General features: G+C 40.6%; 1 protein-coding gene across 1 annotated transcript in view; it reads right to left on the bottom strand.

Moving 5' to 3' along the window:
- The window catches only part of LRP2 (LDL receptor related protein 2), a 198,290-nt gene that overhangs the window by 29,457 nt on the left and 142,406 nt on the right, over positions 1-26,427 (bottom strand). The window contains exons 47-62 of the mRNA XM_047084739.1: positions 24,810-24,945; positions 22,595-22,792; positions 18,660-18,955; positions 17,069-17,585; positions 15,583-15,735; positions 14,895-15,065; positions 12,945-13,168; positions 10,881-11,058; positions 9,714-9,910; positions 8,548-8,793; positions 7,798-7,920; positions 6,681-6,800; positions 5,317-5,433; positions 4,496-4,612; positions 3,503-3,640; positions 1,449-1,571 (exon numbers count right to left, since the gene is read on the bottom strand). Of these exons, the coding sequence (XP_046940695.1) occupies positions 1,449-1,571; positions 3,503-3,640; positions 4,496-4,612; positions 5,317-5,433; positions 6,681-6,800; positions 7,798-7,920; positions 8,548-8,793; positions 9,714-9,910; positions 10,881-11,058; positions 12,945-13,168; positions 14,895-15,065; positions 15,583-15,735; positions 17,069-17,585; positions 18,660-18,955; positions 22,595-22,792; positions 24,810-24,945 (3,054 nt within the window). The remainder of the gene's footprint in view (positions 1-1,448; positions 1,572-3,502; positions 3,641-4,495; positions 4,613-5,316; positions 5,434-6,680; positions 6,801-7,797; positions 7,921-8,547; positions 8,794-9,713; positions 9,911-10,880; positions 11,059-12,944; positions 13,169-14,894; positions 15,066-15,582; positions 15,736-17,068; positions 17,586-18,659; positions 18,956-22,594; positions 22,793-24,809; positions 24,946-26,427) is intronic.

Below are 26,427 nucleotides of genomic sequence, written 5' to 3'. Positions count from 1 at the left end.
CCATGCACTTCCCTGGGTTTCCCAGTCCCCCTTGCAGTCATATTGGGGCCATGTGACCAGTTTCAACCAAATGACCGCAAGCACAAGCAACATCTATCACTTCCAGGCCCAGAAGATTAAGAACCTGTGTACCTCTTCCATTTCTCTCTTCTCCTGCCTCAGCAACCTCGAAGACTATGTGTTCCAGGTGGCATAATTATAGGACCGAGAACTGCCTGACCTTCATTGAACTTTAAATCAACCTCTCCAATCTTTAGCCATTGAAATTTGCAGTTTATCTGTTGTGATGGCAAGCCATGATTCCTTTAACTAACAATTTACTCCTTGGGAAGAGTAAGTTTACGGACCTTTTATCCACTTTCAGATTTGCCTATGTGCTATAATTGTCTTGATCCATTGAAAAAAATGGCATTAACAGTAAGGGAAATGGAAAGGGGAGGGGGGAGGGGGAAACTTGCCCCAAAATTTTTAAATGTTTTATTTCTGGGTTTTCATCCTTTTGTTCTCTACCTCAAATAAACATAGCAACAATGTTATAATCATAGGTTCACCTCTGCCAAAAGGCAAAAAATAAAAACATAAAATGAGTACAATTGGAGCACTGCAATAGTGTCAGTGTCCTCCCCAACGTCCCCTCCAGGATGAGAGCTGGCAGGGAGAATTCCAAGGCCACATCAATACAAGGGATGGAAAACAGAAAAATTAGCCATTTATGTCAATTTTCCCAAATAGTATCCTTTAAGGAAAAAATATAATTGGAATCTGGGGAAATCATTTTCCTCGCTGACTTTTTCCTAATTATCCAAAAAATTAATCAACTCTCCCATCCAATGAATAGATTTTAAAACATTCTCAAAATGGGGAAGCAGATATTTTTTTCAATATCTAAAACATTAAATGCAGCCAGTTTGAAACTTCGATCTTAAAATAATCCCTTATTTTTCTCTTCTGAGAAATGAATTTTCATTTTAAAGATGCATGTAAGACAAGATCTGTTAACACCGGGGCTGCCTTATTTAACATGATCTTTTCAGTTGGACATTGAGAAGTTCACATGCCTAGATTAGCAAGAAGTAACTCTAGGCTAAAAAGTAGCCAAACTTCATTTCTTTAAAACAAATAAACCATTAATTTGTGAAGTGCCAACCAGCAATTAGTGTTTGTTCTCATTTTAAGAGAAAAAAAAAGGGGGGGGAAGCTTATTGAATATTTAAATGAAGACTGAATAATTAAGGGACTTGCTCAAATCAGACAGGAAAAAGCGGGCAGGGATGCATCTGAGTAACACGCAGGTTTATACGTCTGTAAACAACTGTCAACAGAGATCCACTGTCATAGGTCCAACTCGAGCCTCTACATAATGAACTGAAATCCAAGAGGTACATTTTGCAAACTGCAGATAATTTGGGGCCCTTCGTCTTTCCTTCTTCTTTTTCACTTTTGCTTACACTGCTCCTCTTTCTCATCACTCCCATCTCCACAATCATCCACATGGTTGCACAGCTCGTGCTTATAAATGCAGCGATTGTTGTCACATCGGAACCGGTATGGTGAATCACAGGAAACATCCACTGAGAAAGGAAAGATGGCAAAACAAAAGTACACGTTAAAAGTAGAATGGGTCAGTATCTAAAATGCTCCCCGGCCAGCAACAGTCTGGCTTCATTCATCCATTCATTTGTTCATCCAATTAACCAACTGACAAATACATCTTGACTATCTAATACACGCATTGTATCTAGGAACCAGATACAATGCCAAACAAGAAAGACACAGTCCTGGGGTGCCTGGGTGGCTCAGTCAGTTAAGCGTCTCTGACTCTGATTTCAGCTCAGGTCATGATCTGGTAGTTTTTGAGTTTGAGCCCCTCATTGGGCTCTGCACTGGCAGTGTGAAACCTGCTTGGCATTCTCTCTTCCTCCTCTCTCTCTGTCCCTCCCTCAGTTGCTCATTCTCTCTCTCTCTCAGATGAATAAATAAAATTTTAAAAAGAAAGAAAGCCACAATGCTTGTCCTTGTGAGCCACAAACTAGATGTGCTATGATAGCATCTACTGGCGAGACCTAATCCAGTTCTGGGGGAGGAGGGATAAGAAGAGGCTTCACTTGGGAAGGCTCTGAGTCGGGAAAGAGCATGGCAGGTGTTTGGGCCTGAATCAAAATCTTTGTAGTTGGAGCATGGAATGAGGGGGACAATGACAGCCATGAAGCTGGAGAGGCTGGCAGGACCCTACACAAGCTCTTACCCTAATAGCAAGGAGGCCACTGTTTGTCCCTCTGACTGCAGTTGTCATTGACTCTCTAGAGCATCAAGTTTCCCACCATGACAGACTTTCCTTCCTGAATTCCCTCACCTCTCTTACATTAAAGTTGCTATTTCACATTTGAACCCTGTCTCATTTTGTTGAATTAGACTTCTTGCTGATGCTTGTGCACCTGTGAGGAACCCAAAGGTAGAACCCAGGTTCCTTACTTGTTTGGTACAGGGGCATGGTCCTCCATGCATGTACCTGGAATTGGGTAAACTCAACACACATATGTGTTCTTCTTCTACATGGAAGGCTTTGGCTGTTTTATTTTCCTTCTGCTTTTGCACCACACACAGGAGCAAAAGGAGAAACTTGTAATAAGGTTGGTTGGTGGGGGGCGGGGGGGGGGGGAGTCAGATCCAAGAGCTGATTCTTGGAAGTGTTGTTAATATTTATTTTTTCAAGTTCATTTATTTTTGAGAAGGAGAGAGAGAGAGAGAGAGAGAGAGAGAAGTGCAAGCAGGGGAGGGGAAGAGAGGGAATCCCAATCAGGCTCTGCAATGCCAGCACAGAGCCTGATTTGGGGGGGGGGGGGTTGATCCCACAAACCATGAGATCATGATCTGAGCCAAAATCAACAGTCAGATAGTCAACTGACTGAGCCACCCAGGGGCACTGGAATTATTGTTAATAGAACTGTTGCAGAAATACTTTGCTGTGAATGACAGGTGCAACACTATAAAACAGTGTTGGTTACTTTTTCATGTGGCTATGTCTCTGCCTCTCCAAGGTTTAATTTTACTAGCTGTGGGCACTTGATCTTACAGAGGTAGCAACTTCCTAAGGACTTCTTCGAAAGTTACACATACTTAAGATATTTTTCAAGATCCATTAAGATCCATTAAGTTAAAGCAAAACAAAACATGCACAGTTCCTAACAAGAAAAGAGGTAGCAAGAAAAATGTTGAGATGCCACTGTGAAAATATAATGCATCCTAATCAAATTTCTCTGAAGGGAAGGAAATATTCTGACATGGCATTTTTGTCAAATCCTTGGGCTAAAAATGAATAGTGATGAATGTTTCAAACACAGATCTAAGGCAGAAGACCAAGTACAATCACAGTGATGCCACTCATGCATCTAGTATTCAAAAATTGTCCAACTGCTCTCTGGTATCACATGCTCCACATAAGAAACTCTGAGATTTTGCCAGATAACACCACTCCCATACCCGCCCTTTCTCTGCCTCTTACAGCACAGGTGAAGTTCTTCGTCAGAACCATCGCCACAGTCATTATCACCATCACATTTCCAAGATGACCTGATACAAACATGATTTTTACATTCGAACATAGTAGCCGAGCAATATGCACCATTGGGGAAGCGAGTGGCTGTGGGTGGGGAGGAGACAAATTCAAATTATTAGAAAAAGTACTAGTTTTGAAAAGTTAGCTTCTATTTCTCCTTTAGCCCTTTCCATTATAGCCTGCTCTTCCTTATTCATCAAGATGTTCTGTTGCCTGTCTGAAACCATGAGGGAATAATGAGGGAATACTTCTTAAGGACAGTTGTCCAATCCCAGTTTTCAAAGACGTGAGTCATTCTGTGGATAGCACTGAACTTCTTCTTTAGAGGCAAAGGCTACTCTTCAGCTGTGTCAGTACTGGCTTTACCCATCATCCATTTATACAGTTTCTTTGAAACCAGGTTTCAAGATGTGGCAACCACATCAATAATATCCATCACAGACAATCAACAACAATGAATATTCATTCAGTGATTCATAAAAACTAAAATGTGAATAATCACATTGGCTTTCGTTTTAAAGAACTTTTTTATGCCATCATGCACTTTAGAAAAATGTTAGTGCTATAAATTCAGAATGTTCTACTACCCAATCCAAGTTCTTTATATCCATCAATTCATTGCTCAAATATTCTTGTTTACCTGTGTTTTTTTCCAATTAATGATTTGTATCATAGTTAATAATGTGTAACTATTTTTCTTAGCACAGATATTTACTATATTTTCTATTTAAAATATTGTTAATGAAATGCACTTGAATGACTTATGAACTACTTGGATACAGTGACTCAAATCCCAAGTGAACTGATAATTATCAATGAATGCATAGAAAATCCCTATGGCTTTCTCATCTAAGAAGTGGTGGCTGATGGAGAGGGAGGTTCTACTAGGCCATGTGTGTTCATTTCAGATAAACAGCACCACAGGTGCCTAGAACTTACGACAGGTGGCTTCATCAGAGGCATCCAGACAATCAGCGGTTCCGTCACATTTTGATTGTTCAGGCACACAGTGTCCACTCTGACACTGAAAATATCCAGGTTGGCAGGTCTTCAACTCTGAAGAGAAAAGACTGTTATTCCAGAAGGCCTTGTCATTCTCAGTCAGGTCCATGGAATATAGTAAGTACTTCATCACATTACTATCCAAACTTTGTGACTGGCTCACAGCAAATGCACAACTTGTGGTTAGCAAATGAATAAACTCTCAAAAAATATACTTTCCCCACTCAAAAACCTATCTCTCCTCTATTAAATAATCTCCAGCTTTCTCTCACAAATCTGAATCCCCAGACCCAACCCTTAATGAGTAAAGAGCTATAAAAAAATCACTTGGGGTTTATGATTCCTATTCTAATCCTCTGGCCTCTATACCAGGGAACTACAGTAATATATCCTTGAGGGCCACTTTCTGGGGAGCAGTAGGAAAAAATGAATGTATTTGTTGTTGTCATTTATAAGGACAATGCAGACTGAAGTCTGCTCCTAGGAAATGTTTAAGTTAAAATGAGATTTTTAAAAATCTCTTGCCATTTCCCCCTTGTATTAATCAAGACTGCTCTAAGTTAAGAATAAAAGCATAGAAAATACAGAACAGAAGGTACTGTGTTATGCTAAGGTTTACATATACACATATTACAAAAAAAAATTGTTTTACCCTGAAAAAACATATAAAGTCGCATTTGAAGTCCCTACTTCTGTCAACAATGCTGACCCTACTACCACAACCCCTGGTAAGCCTCTCAAAGCGCTCTGACAGTTACCACAGTCTCGTTCATCTGAGTTGTCTCCACAGTCGTTGGTATGGTCACAGACCCAACGAGAGGGGATGCAGCTTTGATCATCACAACGAAATTCACTTTCTGAGCACTCCCGGGGGACTGAAAAGGAAAGCCACACAGCCATCAGTGAGGACCAGGAATCACACACAGAAGACAGACTTGTGAGTTGGCCTGAATACCCTCAGTGTGCAAGGCACTCCTGTGTCCCAAGTCCTAGCAATTTGCTTGGGCTGGCCGACTGTCTGCCCTCCAAAATGAGACCTTCTAACTCAATTTTAAGAATATAAAGAATGGCCTTTATTAAGAGGTTTGTCCAAATATGATTTAATCTCAAGATAATTGTTGATTTCATGATAGTCTAGATAACCTCCAATAGAATTAAACATGAACTTTCTCAAATTTAAAATTCCAGTGGATCACACTTTCATGTAAGAAGTTTTTAGCCAATTGATATTTGCAGGTGCAATCAGCATTCTGATTCTCTCAATTGCCTATGGCAAACGGTGATCACTTCTTATTTCCAAAAGGTGACCAAAGTTACAATATATTCCATATTACAATTCACCTGGCTGGCTCAGTCAGCGGAGCATATGACTCTTGATCTCAGGGTTGTGAGTTCACACCCCAAACTGAGTGTGAGGCTAACTTAAAAAAAAAGAATGCATTCCGTATTAGTCGATCTGAAATTGACATGTATATCATGAATCACTAATAATACGTTCAGGGCAGAGTCTCATTAAAGTTGTTTTCAGAATACATCCAGTTATTCAAGACTGACTATCTAGTTTGATATGATCCAGACCTTTGGATTCCTTTTCTTGACCTCCCTATCCAATTCTTTGTAGTTAGCACCTTCATTGGGAGAGAGTAACTAAAACCTGACCAGTCATTTAACCATTAGCCTTCAAGCCTTTCCTCTGCTATTAAGGCCATTTTGGGGCAAGTGCTTAAGAAGCAAAGTCTTTGGGTTAGCACCTTTCCTTCCTTAACTTCTCTTCGTTCTGATTTTTTTTCTTTCTATTCTATTTATCTTGTTATATTTGTCCTTGATTTATTATAAGTCACCTCAAGTTCTTTGTAGAAAAAGTTAGATATAAGTAAATTTAACAAGCAAAAAACATACTTGGGTAAACATCCTTCTCCCCAAAATTTCATTATAAGCATCTTAAAAGGAGATGTTTATGTCTTTATCCAAAGAAAAAGTAGAAATGTAGCAGTCAGCCGAAAGCAAGAGGTCAGGTCATTGTCATCCTACCCATCGAGGAAGAATGGCATAGACAACTGAGTAATGGACAAAAAGAACAAGCATCACAGCTCTAGTGGCACACAAAACCCCGAACACTCACCGCAGTTTTCCTCATCTGAGTTATCTCCACAGTCATTGTGCCCATCACATTTCCAGCGAAGAGGGATGCAGTGGTGGTTATTACAGCGGAATTCTCCCAAAGGTTTGCACGTCCTCTCCTCTACAAAGCACAGTCATTGCCAAGATTTCAGAAGCCAAAGGTCAAGAAATGCCAAGGTAGTGCTGGCTTTCTTGCGAGACAATCTGAGAATTATGCTACCATAGACTCAAAGCTCCCAGAGAGGAACGCCAGCAACATGCACTATCAATATCCCTCTTTCGGCTAACCTGAACCTATCCTACTTAAACTTGAAACTGCTACAAATTAGATTCATTCTCTTTCATAGAAACTGCTCAAAAAATGAACTGGTATCTGGCTTGTAAATTTGCAACAAAGGCCTGGAAAGGAAGATTAAGTGATGCCACGAGCTAATAGAACATTTCCATCTCATTGCCTTTAGTTGATTAAATTCAGTGTTATTAAATTCGGTGTTAAAATAACCTGTTATCTTCCTTACTCTCTTCCAACTAAGCCTGGCATATACACTCACAGACATTCGGGTTTCAAGTGAAAGTATATGGCTATCCTGGACAGATTCTATTAATTCATTGGGCCTTTTGCCCCTAAGTTCTGTCAATGTTGCTGGGGTGACTTCAGCTTTCTAATAGATGGTATGGACAGAGAGACATTCAGAATATGAAAATCTTCAGACAAGAAATACTCTGATGATGAATTATTTTTTTAGAGACAGATACCACATCTTTTCTGTACCATCCTTCCATCAATTTTAATCAATCTATATAATTAGACAATTTAAACTTGTCAAGTGTGAATAAGGATGCCACATTTAGGAGAAGTTATATAAGTTCCTGATATCTTAACATCTTGCCCAATTGCAACATCCTTTGGGATGGGATTTCATTTAAGATGATATAAACTAAACTCCCCCCATTATCTGATAAAATGCTACAAAAATGTACCATGTTATCAGAAGGTGCTGTTCCAGAGCTAAACAGACGAACAATAATGACACGGGAAATGCACTCTCATCTCCTAGATGGCACCTGACACTTAGGTTTTCTTGCTTTCCCCCCACAACCCCTGCAGCCCCTCCTACCACAGCCTTGCTCATCACTGTTGTCCCTGCAGTCATCAAAACCATTGCACACAGCCCACTGTGGGACACAGCGGTAGTTCGTCCTACAGCTGAATTCTGTATGGTTGTCACAGCGATGGCTCACTGAAAAGAGAGGAAATAGCAAAGTCAGAACTGAAGTCTCAGTCCTGCATGAAAACAGCACCAAAAGATACCTCCCCATTGCCATATTAAGGAGTAACAATTATCATGTTACCAACTGGATTAATTCTGGCAACATGTGTCTGTTTTAGGTGTGATCTATTTACCAAGAACAGAAAGTGTCTTAAGTTTCCTCACTATCCCAGTATCACTCATTTGTGTTACAGGATAACTATGGGGGCTGGGGTGGGGGAGAACCAGGCTTGAAGCAAAAAGAAACCTGGGTGTCAGGTCTACCACGAAATACAAATGTGATCATCCACTTAATGTGAACCTCAGTTTCCTCATCTGTAAAATGGGAATTGGTAATACATTCCCTACCTCACAGTGTTGCCCTAAGGCTCAAATGAGAAAGCGCTAAACAAACGAAATATTCTGGGTAGTAAGATATTCGGGGTCTCGAGAGGAGGAATCAGACACTTTCAAAACTGGGTCTGGTTCCACCTGCAAGCCATACTTGGCCTTGCAGTGCCAGAGTTAGCAGGGAGAGCCAATGGGAAGTGTGCCATGGGGCCAAAGCAGGGGCCCCTTGGTTTCCTGATCCGGGTCATGCATGTTCCTCCCACTTACTGCATTCTGACACCGGCTCATCGGAGTAGTCTCCACAGTCATTGTCCACATCACACTTCCAGCCTTGAGGGATGCAGTGGTTATTGGCACACTTAAAATAGCCTGGCTGGCAGATCCTGCTGGCACAGTTGTAAACATCTTCATCTGAGTTATCCCCGCAGTCGTTCTCCGAGTCACACCGCCAGGCTTCTGGGATGCAACGTTTGTTGGCACACTGCCATTCGTTGGACTCGCAGCGGTGATGCTCTGCAAGCAGGGGCATTGCGTTGCAAGGTGTTAGGAAAAGAAGCTCCTAATTTACGCTGATGGATCTTGGAGAGCCTGATCACAATTTCTTTTCAGAGGACTCATGTCCTAATGCGCTTATTGTCAACCAGCACAATTACATAGTCAGTTACTCTTTTGACTATGACCGTCTCCCAAATTCATAAATATCTTTCTCTTGCATGCAGAATTAGGGGTTCAAGACTACTCTCTGATGGCATACTAAATTCACCCTCTCCTCTCCCTGTTCTCCTAATGGACAACGTGTTTCAAACTTCACGTTTGTTGTTATTAATGTGTTGTTTTTCATTTGGAGGGTTTCCTTCTTGGCTTTTAAAAATGAAAACACAAATAAATATTACACACGAGAGTCCTTGTTTAAAACGAGAGTGGGAAACCCTCATTTCGCCCTCAATGTTAGCGCCCCAGGAGGATTCTATGCAGAGCACATGGTAAAGAATCACAGGATGCAGATGACATATGACCTACCTCAACTGTTTGCCCTATAAAGACCTTACTTTATAAAAATATAGTATGGACGCGACATTTCTTCTAGGACTGTGGACTAGTTTTTGAGTTACGGCATGCAGAAAATCCCCACAGAATCACAATCGCACACAATCTGCTATAGAAATGGGCAAAGAGGGGCGCCTGGGTGGCTTGGTCGGTTAAGCGTCTGACTTCAGCTCAGGTCATGATCTCACAGTCCATGAGTTCGAGCCCCGCGTCGGGCTCTGTGCTGACAGCTCAGAGCCTGGAGCCTCTTTCAGATTCTGTGTCTCCCTCTCTCTCTGCCCCTCCCCTGTTCAGGCTCTGTCTCTCTGTCTCAAAAATAAATAAATGTTAAAAAAAAATTTAAAAAAAAGAAATGGGCAAAGAAGGCATAAAGCAATTCAACACACCACAAAGAATCTGGTCTTCATCAGAGCCATCAGGGCAATCTTGGTGAGCGTTGCACAGGAAGTGCGAGCTGGTACAGTTGCCATCCTTGCACTGGAACTGGCCTAATGGGCAGTAGCGCTGTGGGCAAAGGACTGGTTCATCAGAGCCATCCGAGCAGTCTCTCTGTCCATCACATTTCCACCAGATAGGAATACACCTGACAGACAAAATGCAGCACTTCTCTTAGCAAAACACTTGGTAGGAGAGGCTATCCAGAGAGAAGATGTCAAACCTGAATCCCAGGTGATAATACGCAGGAGTATTTACTGTGGTGTATTTTCAGAGAAAATATAACTAACTAGATAAGATGGAACAGGTTGGTTAAGACTCAAATGCATGCTGGAAAAAATGCTTTGACCTAACGATTAAACTCCTGCCACAGAAGACAGTGGAGTGTGTGTTTGGGGTTGTGATTCTGGTAGCAGGAATTGGTTAGCAATATCTGCTGGGGTGACATAAAAGGCATACAGGTATTGGTTGGAAAGGTAGAGGGCACTTACATTTATTGACAGCCTAGGTCAAGATAGGCATATGCTAGATCCTTAATCTAAGATATTTTACTTAAGCAGACTAATCTGCCCTTGAATCTTACATGCCATGATCTGAATTAACACCTCCCCCTGACTCAGTCATCAGTGGCCTACAGCCATTGTCAGGGAAATAACCTGTGGGCATGTTTTGTAACAGACACCAATGATCAAAAATGGATTTAAATGTATAATCCTGGATCCTCTGGCATAGTTAACTAAGAAGCTAGGCCAGTATATGAGTGGGAAAGAAAGAAATTCTACAACTCTTGAGGACTATCTTTCAGTGTGCACATATACAGTCTTGGGCCTGATACCCAGAACAATTTATTAGAAATAAAAAACACAGTTTGCTTTCTCTCTAAAATATAAATACTTGCATATGTAGGTATGACCTTTTGGTTAATAAATAGCTTCTATTCATGGGAGATATTATCTGAACTTGGAGACAGAGAGTCTTGGTGCATTCCGAACGAACCACATACATTAATTACCCAAAATCTGAGTTTATTAGGAAATTCCCATCCTTTGGACCCTCGAAGTTCAATGGGTGTCCACAGGGATGGAGAGGCAGTGGGGTGAGGGAAGAGAGAGCCTTACTTTTCATTGTTAGCACACAGGAATTGGGTGCTAGAGCACTTGGGCAGGCAGAAGTTGAGGTCACCCATATGGATGGTTCGGAAGTCATCTGGACACTCACAGGTGAATCCATTTCCTCCTGCTGTGATGAGGCAGAGATGAGAACAGCCACCATTGTTGGCCCCACAGGGATTGTTCACTAGTGAAAGAAGGAAAATATATGTTCATTCATTTAAAATATCAAGCACAGGTGAGCTGACTGCTCACCTAATCAAACTAGTCACCTCTCATACGAAAAAGCATTATCCCAGTTACATGCTTTTTCCAAAAATTCATAAATAGGATAGATGGTAGAACTGTGTAAGCAATGCTATGCTTTGAGAAAACTGATCTATGTGCTACCAGAAGTAAGGCATACCCACTGGTGTTTAGGACTGGAAAATATGTGTTTCTCAAAGTCTTTGGAGATCAGGTGGGGAACTTAGCTTAAGTTCATGTGCCCAGAACCTAACAGTTTTAATTTCTAGCAGATGCTAGAAATTTTTCTTTCATTCTGAGAATATGGGCAATAGAAGTATGGCCAAGAATGAAGCAAACAGGTAAACTGTGCAGTAGCACCTTTACTAATTTTCTGGGTCATCACTTGGAGGTAAAGATTAATTTGAACTTATATTTTATTATTAAGTAAATTCTATCCCCAACATGGGGCTCACACACAAGACTCCAAGAGCAAGAGTCTGTGCCCTACCAACTAAGCCAGCCAGGCGCCCCTAATTTGAACTTCTGTTTAAATAATATCAAAAGTATTCACTTCCAGGGGGTGGGAGGACCTGAATATCCTTATTTTGCCAATTCTCATTTTTCCTTACTTATAAGTTTATCATGTTTTAACAAAACACCACAACAAAGCAGGGCCACAAAATCCATTCTATCCCCAAAGCATATTCCAGACCTTTGCTAGATTATCTTTAAATTATACAATGGTTTTAACTACATGATGAGGAATATTAGTTCAAAAGAAAAAATTTTCCCTAACTTATGAGACACTGTGTTGCTCTTAACATTATTACCTTCCAGATGACAAGCATAACATATGTTTAACACATAAAATGTCATACACAGACACTTAATAAATGATGTTTTATAATTATTGTAATTTTCTTTTAAACATTTCCTTTAAATCAATCATTGAATAGATTGGTATTATGGAATGACTATTTATTATGGTTACATAGGAAATGCCTTTATTTTTCAAAGGTGCTTTCTTAAGTATTTAGGGGTGAAATGTCATGATATTTTTAACCCACTTTAAAATACTTCAGTCCTCTCACCAAATACTTCAGCTCAGTAACTACAGCAACATAACAATTGTTAATTCTTATTAAAAACAAAAGCCCAGAATAAACCAGATGTTAAGAAAAAAAAAGTTATATACCACTATCAACAATAGCCAAACTATGGAAAGAGACCAAATGTCCATCAACTGATAAATGGATAAAGAAGAAGCGGTATGTTAATACAATGGAATATTACTCGGCAATGAAAAGAATGAAATCTTGCCATTTGCAACAAGGTGGATGGAACTGGAGAGTATTATGCTAAGCAAAATAAGTCAGAGAAACACAGACATCATATGATTTCACTCATGTGCAGAATTTGAGAAACACAACAGATGAACATAGGGAAAGGAAAAGAAAAATAAGATGAAAACAGAGAGGGAAACAAACCATAAGAGACTCTTAAAGACAGAGAAGAAACTGAGGGTTGGAGGGGAGGTGGGTGGGAGAATGGGCTAAATGGGTGATTGGCTTTAAGGAGGACACCCGTCGGGATGAGCACTGGGTGTTATATGTAAGTGATGAAACACTAGGTTCTACTTCTGAAGCCAAGACTATACTGTATGTTAACTAACTTGAATTTAAATTAAAAAAAAAAAAGTTATAAGCAGCCTTTCCCATATGCTTTGCAGGAAACACTAACAAGTGATGTCATTCTCTTTATAAATTATGTTTATGCTTAAAGAAATAAGAATGGCATGCATAGAAACTAAAGCAACTGGGCCAGGCTTCTCAGTCACGTACTCACCAACTGGCTGCCTGTATGGATGATACACGTGGATGTCAAACGGTTTATGTGTTGTGTTCACCAGGACAGTCCTATCTGATCCGTCATATTTGTTTCCCTTTTCAACTGTCCTTGTATTCCAATCTGTCCAATAAATAATGTCTTCAAAAATGGTAATAGCAAAGGGGTGAGAGAGTGTCCCGTCATACACGGTATGTCGATGGCGGCCCTCCAAATCAGAATACCTAGGGTGGGAGGAAGAGTCACTTAATGAAGCTAACTCCTTTCTTCTAATAGCTTTAGGGATAGATGAACTGAAAAATCAATTAATAAAATTCTACCTTCTAGTGGTAACTGAAGCCCACTCAGATCCTCCCCGAAACTCTTAGACTCTAATTAAACAAAAACCAAACTTAAAACATATTTTAGCTGAACACAAGATGTAAAAATTGAAAGAGCCATGCTTAAAAAATAGGAATAGCCACAGGAGTTCAACAATCCTTAAATCCTAACCATGGTTGCTTTGCTACAGATGCAGCTGGTTCAGCTCTTATAGGCTTATAACCTCTTACATTAATGTTCTCCATTCAACATCCTTTTGATATCCTGGGATGGACATAATTTTTGTTTCCTAAGTCACTGGAAGAAATCAGAGGATAGCAATATAAAGCTGGGATTTTGCCTTTTCACGAACATTTCTGAGGAGAAGCTGTTCTTAAGAGACAGCGAGGTTCTCAGTGTCACCTGCAAGGAATATACTAACTGAGTGAAAGTATAGGCCTGAAGGCTTCACTTTGCATACCCTGGCAGCACATTTATTATGAATCATTCCTTGGGCACTATTGATGAGTACTTTTCCAGACAAATAAAATTCCAGAGGAGGCTTTCTGATTTCAAGATATCACAGAGCATCTATGGCCAGATTTCCAGGTCCTTCCAGTTCTATTGCCTTGCTCATTGCTATGAGTCTATGTCAAAATACTGATATCAATTTTAGAGTAGACCCTAAAACTCAAATGGGAAGTGGAACGAGCTAGCAGCTAAGAAATTTGATGTTAGGGGCGCCTGGGTGGTGCAGTCGGTTAAGCGTCCGACTTCAGCCAGGTCACGATCTCGCGGTCCGTGAGTTCGAGCCCCGCGTCGGGCTCTGGGCTGATGGCTCAGAGCCTGGAGCCTGTTTCCGATTCTGTGTCTCCCTCTCTCTCTGCCCCTCCCCCGTTCATGCTCTGTCTCTCTCTGTCCCAAAAATAAATAAACGTTGAAAAAAAAAATTTAAAAAAAAAAAGAAATTTGATGTTAGACATACAACATTAAAAATATCTCCAAAACATGATAACTTATGGTAACTTACAGGAAAACTTCAAGACCTTATTGACCAATGTTATATGTCTCAATTTTAAAAACAAAAAGGTTAGGGGTGCCTGCGTGGCTCAGTCGGTTAAGCGTCTTATTTCAACTCAGGTCATGATCTCACGGTTCGTGAATATGAGCCCCACATCAGGTTCTGCACTGACAGCTCAGAGCCTGGAGCCTGCTTCAGATTCTGTGTCTCCCTCTCTCTCTGCCCCTCCCCAACTCATGCGCACGCGCGTGCACTCTCTCTCTCTCAAAAATAAACATTAAATTAAAAAAAAAAAAACAGGTTAAAAAAGGGATAAGAAAATTAAGACGAGTTGAGCACCAAGCTGTCTATAATAAGGGAGAGTTTACTACCTCCATTTCCTAGATGAAAAAGCAGTAAGAAATGAAAGCACCAGGACCTAATCGATCTGGCTTCAATCTTCACATTCTTTCTACTATACCATAACCACAGAGCTCAGTGAATTGCCTATAGGCAGTTTTGTTTAGAATGACTTCCAAGTGACTTCTAACACACAGGCAGTTAGAAGCTGCCTGGGAATAACACACTGGCAACAGAAGCCCTGGAATAAACAGTTGCCCAGTTTACTTTATCCTTTTTTCTGTACATACTCAATGTAACCCAGGTGGGCATCTGCCCAATAGAGTAGATCGTTGGTGTAGTCAATGGTGATGCCATTGGGCCACTCTATCTTGGTAGAAATAATCACAGACTTATTCACTCCATCCATGCCTACTCTCCCAATGTATGCTCGGTGAGCCCAGTCTGCCCAGTAGACATGCCTGTTGGAGAAAACACAAAGGGTCAGTCCTTGAAGCCGAAAGAAGTCAGTAGCCAAAAGACATAGCTTTTCTCCAAATAGAGACATAGAACTGACATGCTACAGAGTCTCTCAGAAAGGAAAGAGAACTAACAGAAAACAATCTTTAAAAAGGATGATGTATAGGAAATGCTCAAGAATGAACATGATTAACTGGGGATTTCAGTGGGTTTCACATGGACAGTTCAGTAGAGGTGGTGTTTTGGTTTTTTTTTTAACCTCAATTTTCTCTGCATGCAGCCAAAACAGGTGACTTGAAAAGTGAAATGGTATGTCATAGCAAACAGAACAATTGATGAATATCATTTGAGTATGCCATGCTTCTACCCATTATAACTAAACCATTTACCAGTTAAGAAAAGCAGAAGACAAATCCCAGCAAGATATTGGCCTTGAGATAAGTATGTGAACAGCCTTTTTGGTTACAGAGGCAGAATAAGGGCATGAGAGAAGAGCCCAAGATGACAGGGAGACAATACCCATATTGAGGGTGGAGGGCAATTCCTCTGGGATTTTCAAAGCAGAAGGTATTGTTGACATCCACACAGTGCTCGGCCAACTTGCGGCGGTATCGACCATCAAGGTCAGAGACAGAGAGGCAATTCAGGTAGGCATCCACCCAGTAGAGTTTTCTGAAATGAAAGGCCAGGAGTTACCGATAAAGCCATTTTGCTTGTTAAACGGTTTAGCTACCAAGTTTCCTATCCGTACTATGGTGGAATCACAAAGACCGCTGCTAGAAGGCACTTTCCCCCAAGAAAACAGGGGCAAGGGGAAACAGGAAACTAACCTTCCTGCAATGAGGCAACAGAAGATTCAAGATTATGAACTACAATTCCCACCTTAAAGAGATTGTCACATAGGGAATTCTGGGGCCACAGCTTGAATAAGGATTTTGGCTTTACTTTCATAATGCAGCATAGGGCATCCTTCTCAGGCAATGTAAAGGCTTAGAGGAGCAGGGTCACAGAAGGGAAAGCAATTAGTGTCATATGAGAGAGCCGAGGAAGCAGACTTGTCTAAGTGAATTATTGAGACTGCGTGAAGGAACTCTGAATTATGACAACCTTAAGATACAGAGAAACCTTACCCCTCCCTGGCCCTGTCAGACTAGGCTGACAAAATGAGTTGCTTATTCTGGGCAATCTTACTTAATCAAACTTAAGAACCTTCAGACACTTATTAGAATCTTTTAGAAACTTCTACCTCAAGGATATTTCAGTTCTAAATATATTGCTATCCATTTATTTTCTATTCTTAATCTGTGGTCCTTAATCTACCATCAGCGTAGGTGAGGCTTTGAGGGATCTATGAACCTTCTAAAACCAATGCAAAGTTGTGCAAGTGTAAATGTTCTAAGTGCTTTTATTCAGCAAGAGGTTCACGACTTTCACCAGTCTTAAAGCAAAGGATTCAATGCCCTCTAGAATTTGAGGGTCATTTAAGATCTGATGGTCAGTTCCAACTGGAAGGAGAATGAGTGTCTCCTTGCAAGAGGGGACCCCTGTTCCAACCAACCTGGATGTTCAGACTATTTAACTATTAGCATGGCAGCATCCTTTTAAGGATGAGAATGAGGAAATGAGTATGCATAAATCTACAAGCATTGCCAGTTAATTCAGTTGGGTAAATCCTGATGAATGAGGTGTCCACAAGCTTGGATTCAATTCTCTACTAAGATAAAAACAGGGGCACCTGGGTGCCTTAGTCATTTAAGCGTCCGACTCTTGGTTTCAGCTCAAGTTATGACTCCTGAGTTCAAGCCCCACATTGGGCTCGGAGCTGACAGTGCGGACCCTGCTTGGGAATCTGTCTCCCTCTCTCCCTCTGCCCCTCCCCTGCTCACTCTGTTTTTCTGTCTCAAATAAATAGACAAACAAATATTTTTACAAAGCTGAAAACATTGCCTATAATATTTCTTAAAAGCCCTTTTAACTTTTAAAAAGCTCCTCCATGTTTTCTTACCTGGTAACCCAGTCTACGGCCAGACTTTCTGCAGCTGGTAGTTTGTGGTTTATGACTATCTCCCTGTTTGTCTTATTCAGAAACATTCTCTCAATGACTTTATTCTCTGCATCAATCCAATACAGTCTCTTTTCTACTCGGTCAAAATCCAATGCCACAGCATTGCCCAGTCCTTGCAAAATGAGGGAGTAAAAATGGCCATCTAGAGTTAGATTTCTCAAATAGTAACGGTTGCTAAAAATGAGATAGGGCTCGATGTTACTGTTCTGCCGACAGCTTTTTCCATCTGGTTCTCGGAGGTAGCCTGGGGCACACTTACAGATGTAAGAACCTATTACATTCTCACACTTCTGGCTACAGACAAAGGGCGTCTCCTTGCATTCATCAATATCATCACAACTCCGATTGTCAAACATAAGCTTGTAACCAGGACGGCAAGAACAATAGAAACTGGTGAGGGTGTCTGTGCAGTCTTGGTCACAGCCACTTAGTAAAGGGTCATTGCATTCGTTAACACCTGTAAGTAAAAGACAGGTATTAGAGAAGCTAAAATGTCCACCAAGGACCCACCATAATGGGTCAAGCTTCCCACTCGACGGCCCAATTCTTAATGAAACATGCTAAAGGAAGACAGACAATAAGGGCTTTCTAAAGGCCATAGATTATTCAAAAGTCACCATTTTTCAACTTCCTCCCCTACTTAATGCTTCACTGGTGGTGAACAACTAATATAACTAGTAAGATTAAGTTTGACTTCTAATCCTATACCTGCTACTCTCCTTGTAACTAATAATTTAAAAAGTAAAATGGCGGGAGAGAGGAGAAAGAAGAGCAAAAGGAAAGAGCCTGGCAGATGTTATGCTGGTAAAACAGCATCTCAGGGAGGGGGGGCGGGTAGGTAGAGGAATGCTATGATTTGTAGCATCTGCCATTTCCATGGTATGACTCTCTCACATGACCAATTCCAGGTTACCAGGGCGACATCACTGAACAGGGAGCTGGGAAGAGATGTAGACATTTGGCTCTCATAAGATAGGATGAGCCGGCCAGCAGCCTCCTAAGTGTACTTGTAGCTGGTCCTGTGACACATAGCCAAGCTCACCCAGAAACTACGCAGGGAAGATAACATGTTCCCATTAATTCTATGTTTTATAAATGCTCAACCGGTTTACCTGGGGAGGTTAGAGTGAGAGGGGGTTTAAAACTCTCCCCTTCGGTCACCTGAGGATGAAAATGAATAGGCAAAGGAATCGTAGCAGAGGGACAGCTCAGGCAACAAGTCATTTCAAGGGTTCAAAGAGAATCAACACTGTTTGCCCTGTTTAATAATGCTGTTTAACTACCAATGGTATGAATTTGTTCATCTTCCATTCTCTATAATAACTGCCCAACTGATGAATTAGCTGAACAATGTTTGTGTACTGACCTTATATACCAAGAAATCCTTGCGTTCTGATAGACAAGCAATAGTAATTTCCTAGTGATATACTATTTAGAGGACAGACTGGGAAGTCCCTGTGAGTCATAAAGGGTTGAGAATCCACATTCAGTCTCCCTGTTTTCCTTTTCCCAAAGCTTCTGCTATACTCACCACATCCTTTCTCATCACTGTTGTCTGAGCAGTCATCTAGGTGGTTGCAGACTTTTACCATATCGATGCAGTTCCCGTTGTTACACTTGAACTGATGAGGGGGGCACGTAGTCTCTGGAGTGTGGCACAAGTGCTCCTCCTCATCAGATCCATCTATACAGTCATTTTCCCCATCACAGACTTCCTGCTTATAAATGCACAGCCCGTTCTGACAGGTAAACTCGCTCTCACTGCAAGTGGGGTACAAGCAGTCCCTCTCATCACTGTAGTCACCACAGTCATCGCGCCGGTCACACCTGTGTAATGAGACCCAGTACCACACTTTGAAAGGTTGACAAGTCTCAACTATCACCTACTTGGGACTTTGCTTTCTTCTTCTACCTGAACATCAGGTGAACCATTTCAGTAACAAGACCACCCATGTCCTTAGTTCCCTCTCCCCCAGAGAGGGAACCCCACCAATCTCCAGCTCAAGAAGAATCTAATATTTAGCATTCCATATAATTTCCCCAGGTGCTGGTTGCTACCATTAGACATGTGGATCTAGAGATATTAAAAATAATCATATTCATTTTTAAGCAGTTGACTAATTAAACACAACTGTTATAGTTTTGGTGTTCATAATATCTATTCATCAGATAATGATGACAACTTATGGGCACGGGAAATATCCTGCATAGCCATGTGATAGAAGTGGCCATACCCAAGTGAAAATATATTATAAATGATGAGATTATTATGTGTCCCCTAACATATCTTCCAATTGCAGTAATGTTTTCATTGTCCTGTTCCTTCCATCTTTATTTATGATACCCTGCTACCTGTCATGAGATGTGAGTGGTCATGGTGACGGGAAGGAGGAAAAACTAAAAGTATGGGCTGAGGGCAAAGGAACAAGGCATTTCCTATTATAGTCCGTGGACCTAGCATTCCCAGGCATCACGAGGACAACATAGTTCCCTGAAATTCTGTGAGCCAGACTGGTCTCTCCTCTCTATATTACTTCAAAATCCCATGAAAGTTATGATTACTGATGAGGGTCTCGTTGACAGTAACAAAACATAAGTATAAAGGAATCATGAAATTCATAATAAAGGAATTCATAAGTATAAAGGAATCTTGAACAAGGATTGGTAAAGCTAATGTTTGACAGTTCATAAAAGGATTTACCATGGAGGGCATAGGAGCTAGAGGCACAGTATTAAAAGATGTTAAGGTACGAAAGCTGAATGTGGTCAATTTTACAACTGATCTATGGTCAGGTCGCTAATCAGCAATGCCACCCACAAACCTAGGGCACTGACAAAGTGATTCATAACAAAATGAGTGCATGTAACGGTAAAAAAAAAAAAAAGCTGTGATCAGAGGAAGCTGGTTTAACCCCATTTGGTGTCCTGGGACCTATTTAACTCATTTCCAAATGATCTGAAACACTGATGGTGTCTATCCTATAGTTTAGATCCAACTCTGAACTTAGAAAAGCAAATCACCAGGTTTTTGGACATCACAGCACATCAATATTCCAGAAAGCTGCTCACAACTCAGCCTCATCCAGGTTCTTCAGCAACATCATAATGAGCCAAGAAAAAAAAAATCAATAGGAAAACTGATCTCCTATATCACCATACAAAATGGGGGAACACACACTCTGCCAAGCAAGCAAAAGGATGCACATTAAGAGGGCTATTAGTAGCAACTACTGGCAAAAAGAAGAGAACCCAGGGTTATGTTAGACTCTATTGCTCTTGTGTCCAGATAAGAAGTATTTGTCGTTGTTTGTTGTTGTTGCTCTGCCATAGCTCTTGGCTAAGCAATTCAGAAAGCTGAGGCAAAAACAAAAACAAAAACAAAAAACAACCACTTGGGAGGGAGAGAGGGAGAGAGAGGGAGGAAGAATGGGAGGAAGTAAGGAACAAAGAAAGGAAAAGATGCAATCAATAAAAGTTTGGTAGGACAGGGGAAGTCAGCTGAAAGATCACAGTAGTAATGTAATGAGACAGAACTCAGAAAGTTCAGAAAGGAAGTAGAGAAATCTAGAATCTGACATAAAAAATTACGATCTGATACAATTCTCTTCTGTAGCTCCTAAGGCTAGGTTTTCAGAATATATCTCAAACTGATGATACTAAATATTTACTGAATTCAGAAGAACAAATAGCAGAAGAGCATAAAAGAACTCTTGAGCAAATAAGGAGAAAATATATTATTCACTTTCATTTACGAAAATTTAAAATCCACAGAACACATCCATATCCATTAAATATAGACAAAGCATACTGAAACGCAATCTCACTACTAAAACAGACAGTTCTGTCTCCTGAATGTCTTCAGGGTATCAATACGACCAACTCTCAGCTGTGTCTACTTGGGCTTCGTCACTACCATTTTTTCGTGCCAAGTCCCTGTTCCTTTTGCAGCATTCACAGAATGCAACTTGACCTTCTCTGGCTTCCTCAGGACTACCATCATGAACACACAGTTCCGTACCACAGACAGACAGCTCTGTCTCCTGAATGTCTTCAGGGTATCAATACGACCAACTCTCAGCTGTGTCTACTTGGGCTTCGTCACTACCATTTATCATGCCAAGTCCCTTCTCCTTTTGCAGCATTCACAGAATGCAACTTGACCTTCTCTGGCTTCCTCAGGACTACCATCATGAACACACAGTTCCGTACCACACTGGATTCCAGAAGTACTTACGGGTACTGTTGAGGGCCTGCTTGCCCCAAAGCACATGGTTCCAGAAGCTCAGCTGCTCTAATCTTGCACCAGCATGGTGTATCTTTTCCATCTCCTTCCTTAGCAAACTGTAAGCTGACAGTTCCTGTTGCTATCAGTATGCATGTATGTCTTTTAACAGACCTTGGCACATGCAACATCTTTTCTTAGCTCCAGTTCTATGTGTCCAAATGCCTGATACACATTTTCACCTCAGGAAGTCCCACGACATCAGACTTGCTGTCTACATAGAGCCAACTCCCTCCTGGACCCCCTCCTTTTGTTAATGTTCTTACTATTCCCCTAGTCCATCAGGATTGAAATCTACACATGATTTTTCTGCTCTACTTCCCTGTATATCCAAAAATTGGCCATGTGGGGATAGTGAGAAGGCGGGGCACCAAAAAAGTATAAACCTTTGGAATGGCCCATTTGGAGAAAGTGACAAGAAATCAAGCAACAGAATATTACAGGAGAGGTTTCTGATGCTGGCAGGCTGGGCAGTGAATCTATTTGACCTGTAGTGCTCTTAGGATTTTAAATTTTGTTTCCAGCACTTAAAATCAGACTATTCCATATGAAAATCCATATTTCCAATTTCCCTAAAAACAGATCAACACTCCCACACAATGTTGAACAGCATTTGTATCTCTTAGCTAGAAGGTGTGTTCTCAGTTTACCTCACCTTCCTCTCCCCTCTGTTTCATTGGCTGTAAGTGCCAAGCTCCATTTATGATCATGTTTGTTTTGTTATTTTTCTTATAGCAGAGAGAAGAAAATGAGGAATTTCTTGTACCCATTCCTCTATTCCAAGTGGAAAACCAAGAGTGTCACCTACTTCTGGAAAGAATTTTCTTATATCAAGCCCACTTCATTAATCTCCCTGGCCCTCTATGCAAGGTCCACATTGTAACTTTCATGAGCCATAAACCCTTTTACCATCATGGGCCCCTTTCTCCATGAAAATATTAAAAATTGTACTTAATGATCACATTGGCACAAAGGCAAATATATTAATATTATATGTTAAAATACTTTATTTGATCTAAACTCTCATTTTTTCCCTTTGATTTTGAAAGAAATCCAAAAATTATTATAGGCCACTAAAATTTCTATGGACCCTAGGCATTGTGGTCACTATGCCTAATGGATAAGCTACCCCTGCCCCTTTGGACATTTGAGGTTACTGAGAAATTTGTTAATCCCCAATTCACCTGTATGAGTGTGGGACACACCGTCCATTACTACAGGTGAAATCATTTCCAGAGCAAGATCTCCTTGTGCAATTTTGATGCTCATCAGAGCCATCATTACAATCCGCATCACCATCACAGACCCAGGATTGGGGAATGCACTTCCTGGATGGAGGCACGTTATTTGCACAGAGAAACTCAGAACTTGAGCAGCTGTGACTGTCTGAAACCAAAGCACACAAGAATCAGAAACCACATGACAACTCATTCTAGCAGTTGAATTCATTCTGAGCCATTATTTCTCTTGCTTTATGTTATTTAATAGCCTGAGGGATGAAAGCAAATGAGGGTAAAAACACATTGACAAATAGACAAATCACTATCATAATAAAATTATAATAAAAAATACCTTCTAAATTCCATTTTAATTGCTTTGGACCTTGGATTTTTTTTTTTTCAGAAGTAGGAAATAAATACCTCGCTTAGTTTTCCACATAATTGATCTAAAATCATGTATTTCCCTTGGAGCTTCAGTAAACTACTCCCATTTTGTTATCTTTACACCAAAAATGCCCTATACTTGATAACAATTTTTGGCTAACAAACTGTAATTACAAAAACACAACATGAGGGGCGCCTGGGTGATTCAGTTGAGCATTGAGCTCTTGAATTCATAGTTCATGAAATCGAGCCCCGCTTCGGGCTCAGCACTGACAGTGCAGAACCTGCTTGGTATTTGCTCTCTCCCTATCTCCCTCTCTCTGCCCCTCCCCCACACTCTGTCTCTCAAAATAAATACTTTAAAAAAACACACACACACAATGCGGGATAGGTATTTTTATGCCAATTCTTCAGATAAAAATTAAAGTTCAAAGTGGTTAACCAGATGGGTCCAAGTCACAGACCTTTCTAAAGACCTAGGGATTCAAACCTAGGTCTTTTTTTTTTTTTCCTCAAAATTTAGGGCTTTTTCAACTACATTACAGCTACCACCTAAGTAGAATTAGGGTATATAGGAGGGAAATATGTCAACAAGAGTTTTCAGCAACAATGACAACTGTTAGGAAAAAGATGAGATGCTAAAATATAATCATTAATGCCTGCAGAATAAAAGAACTGGTATTTTATCCAATTTCATTGTGGATGAATGGGAGACAAAAGGAGGGGCTGTCTTGCTGAGTGGAGCTGGGAGGAAAGTACATGCCACAGTCTATGTTTGTGTAGCTGCCAACTCCCCATTTTAATGCACTGAGTACATGTGGAGCTAGAGACAACCACCAAAGTCAATGACATAAGATGTTACAATGAAATGAAATGCAAACATCAGCAAGCCATTGTTTTTATCGTTTTACCATGGAAAGATGCTCTTCTAAGACATCTTAGCTAAGAGTTCCATGCTCTGTTGGTAATGGAAAACGGTGCTCCATGGTCTGTTCCACAAACCACTCAAAAGGAATGACCCTCCCTCTACCCACTCCTCCAAATAACAAGGTAATACATGAAACTGGAGGCACAGTTAATTACTACACTGTTTAAAGCTGTTTAAAGATGGAGTTCTCTTATGAAATCCTGCCATTGGCAACCACGTGGATGGAACCAGAGGGCTAAGCAAAATTTCAGTCAGAGAGAGACAAATATTCTATGACTTCACTCATATGTGGAATTTAAGATACAAAACGGACATAAGGGAAGGGAAGCAAAAATAATATAAAAGCAGGGAGGGGGACAAAATATAAAAGACTCTTAAATGTAGAAAACAAACTGAGGGCTGCTGGAGGGGTTGTGGGTGGAGGGATGGGCAAGGGGCATTAAGGAAAACCCTTGTTGGGATGAACACTGGATGTTCATGTAGAGGATGAATCACTGGAATCTACTCCTGAAATAATTATTGCACTGTATGCTAACTTACTTGGATGTAACTTAAAAAATAAAAAAAATTAAATTTAAAAAAAATTTTAAAAAAAGATTGAGTTCTCTTTATCTGCTTCAGAAATGTAGGACATTATTTCTGCTAGCTAAATGCAAGAGAAAGACAAAAAATATTAAAATAATTTTTATCAAATTGAAGCATTGAAGTGGATGCTATCAAACAATTTCAGAGTGGAAAAAGATGGTAACATTTTACCAGTACACAACCAAAGAGGAATCTGCTGACAATCATACTCTCCAAAGACACAAAAACTAATCTCCCAACCTTCCATGGAATGTGACTCTGCAGAGGAATGAATGGTTTCACTTACCGCAGTGGTGCCTTTCATCCTCGTCACTCATGTCCCCACAGTCATTATCACCGTCACAGATCCATTCTCTTCGTATGCACCTCCCACTGTCACACTTGAACTCATTACTTAAACATGTTGCTTCATGGTATTCTGAGAAAAGATATAAAACACTCTCAGGGGAAAAGTGGTCTGTAGTCCAAAAATCTTAACAGAAGCCTGCTATCCCACAGACTGTCTAAACACCTGAAACAGAGCATTACCCAGCTGTGTACAGCTATGCTGGGTCTTCCAAGGAGTGTTGTACCAGTGACCAATGTTCTGAGATTGAAGTACTTGACTGACAGTGCAAAGCTCTCATTATCTTTTGTTACCAGGATGAGACTCGATATTCCCTTTCAGGCATGATAGAGGAATAACAGTCTTTTCCCAAGAGGGTATAAATAACTATTTCATTCATTTCATTCTTAAATCTACTTTTCATTCAAAAACACTTTGTTTGGCACAAACCATCCCCGAGAATGACTGATCCCTGTCTTCCGCTCTTTTTTGCTTTTCTCCATAGCACTTATCACCTTTCAACGTGCTATACCATTCACTTACTTGTTTTGTTGCCTGTCCCCCTTCACTAGAATATAAGCCCCATGTGGACAGGGATCTTCGAATTCTTTGCTGACATAGTCTGGAAGTGCTTAGAACCTAAGTGCTCAAGAAATATTTGTTGAATTAAACTGATAAGACACCCTTACGCTTTAAATTAGCCATCACTGATTCAAATTCTTCCATCATAACCCCACATGTACCTATCAACTATTTGTCACAGGTCCACACACCCAGGGGCCTCTCAAAATTAACCTAGGGCAAAGTACATTAAATTTTAACTATGAAAAAGGCAGCCCAATGATAAGAGTAAGGATAACAGGACCTTTCATAAGCTGCTAAGGAAGGAGTACACATGATTACAGCCTACAAAGAGACACGGTCCCTTTGGCGCACACACACACACACACACACACACACACACACAGCACACTTCTAGAAATCCAGCCTTTAAGAATCTTCCCACATATGCACCAAGAGGTTTCTAAAAGGATGTTCATTCCAGTATTATTTTTCATAGTGAAAAAATGGAAATATCCTCACCATCCATCAGTTAAGAAAAGGAAACAACACACGGGCCGTCCATCCTTGAGATAAAAGGAATAAGTAGCTCTGTGTTTGCTAAAGTGCTGACAAGATGTTGTTAAGCTGAAATGGGCAACGCTACAGACAGATATGCATAGTGAGCTCTCCATTTGTGTTTTTGAAACTATATATTAGGATATACAGAAAAAGGTAAGGAGAATTCACACTCACCCTTAGCAGTGATTATCTCTGGGGAGGGAGATTAGAGAAGTCTAAGAAAATGAAAATTTTGCTTTTTTGTATACATCTTACTATTTCTTTAAAATGATACTCCCGGGGTGCCTGGGTGGCTCAGTTAGTTAAGCAACTGACTCTTGATTTTGCCTCAGGTCATGATCAGACGGTTTTTGGGTTCGAGCCCCACGTCAGGCTCCTCACTGGCAGCATGGAGTCTGCTTGGGATTCTTTTTCTCTCTCCTCTCTCTGCCCCTCCCCCAAGTGTTCCACCAC

Source organism: Lynx rufus, unplaced genomic scaffold (assembly GCF_022079265.1).
Source record: "Lynx rufus isolate CCGP_SWC_20201006 ecotype Redwood Valley unplaced genomic scaffold, mLynRuf1.p SCAF_2, whole genome shotgun sequence".
NCBI classification, from domain to species: Eukaryota; Metazoa; Chordata; class Mammalia; order Carnivora; family Felidae; genus Lynx; species Lynx rufus.
Note: the sequence above shows the minus strand (reverse complement) of the source record. Positions and strands in the feature narration are given on the sequence as shown.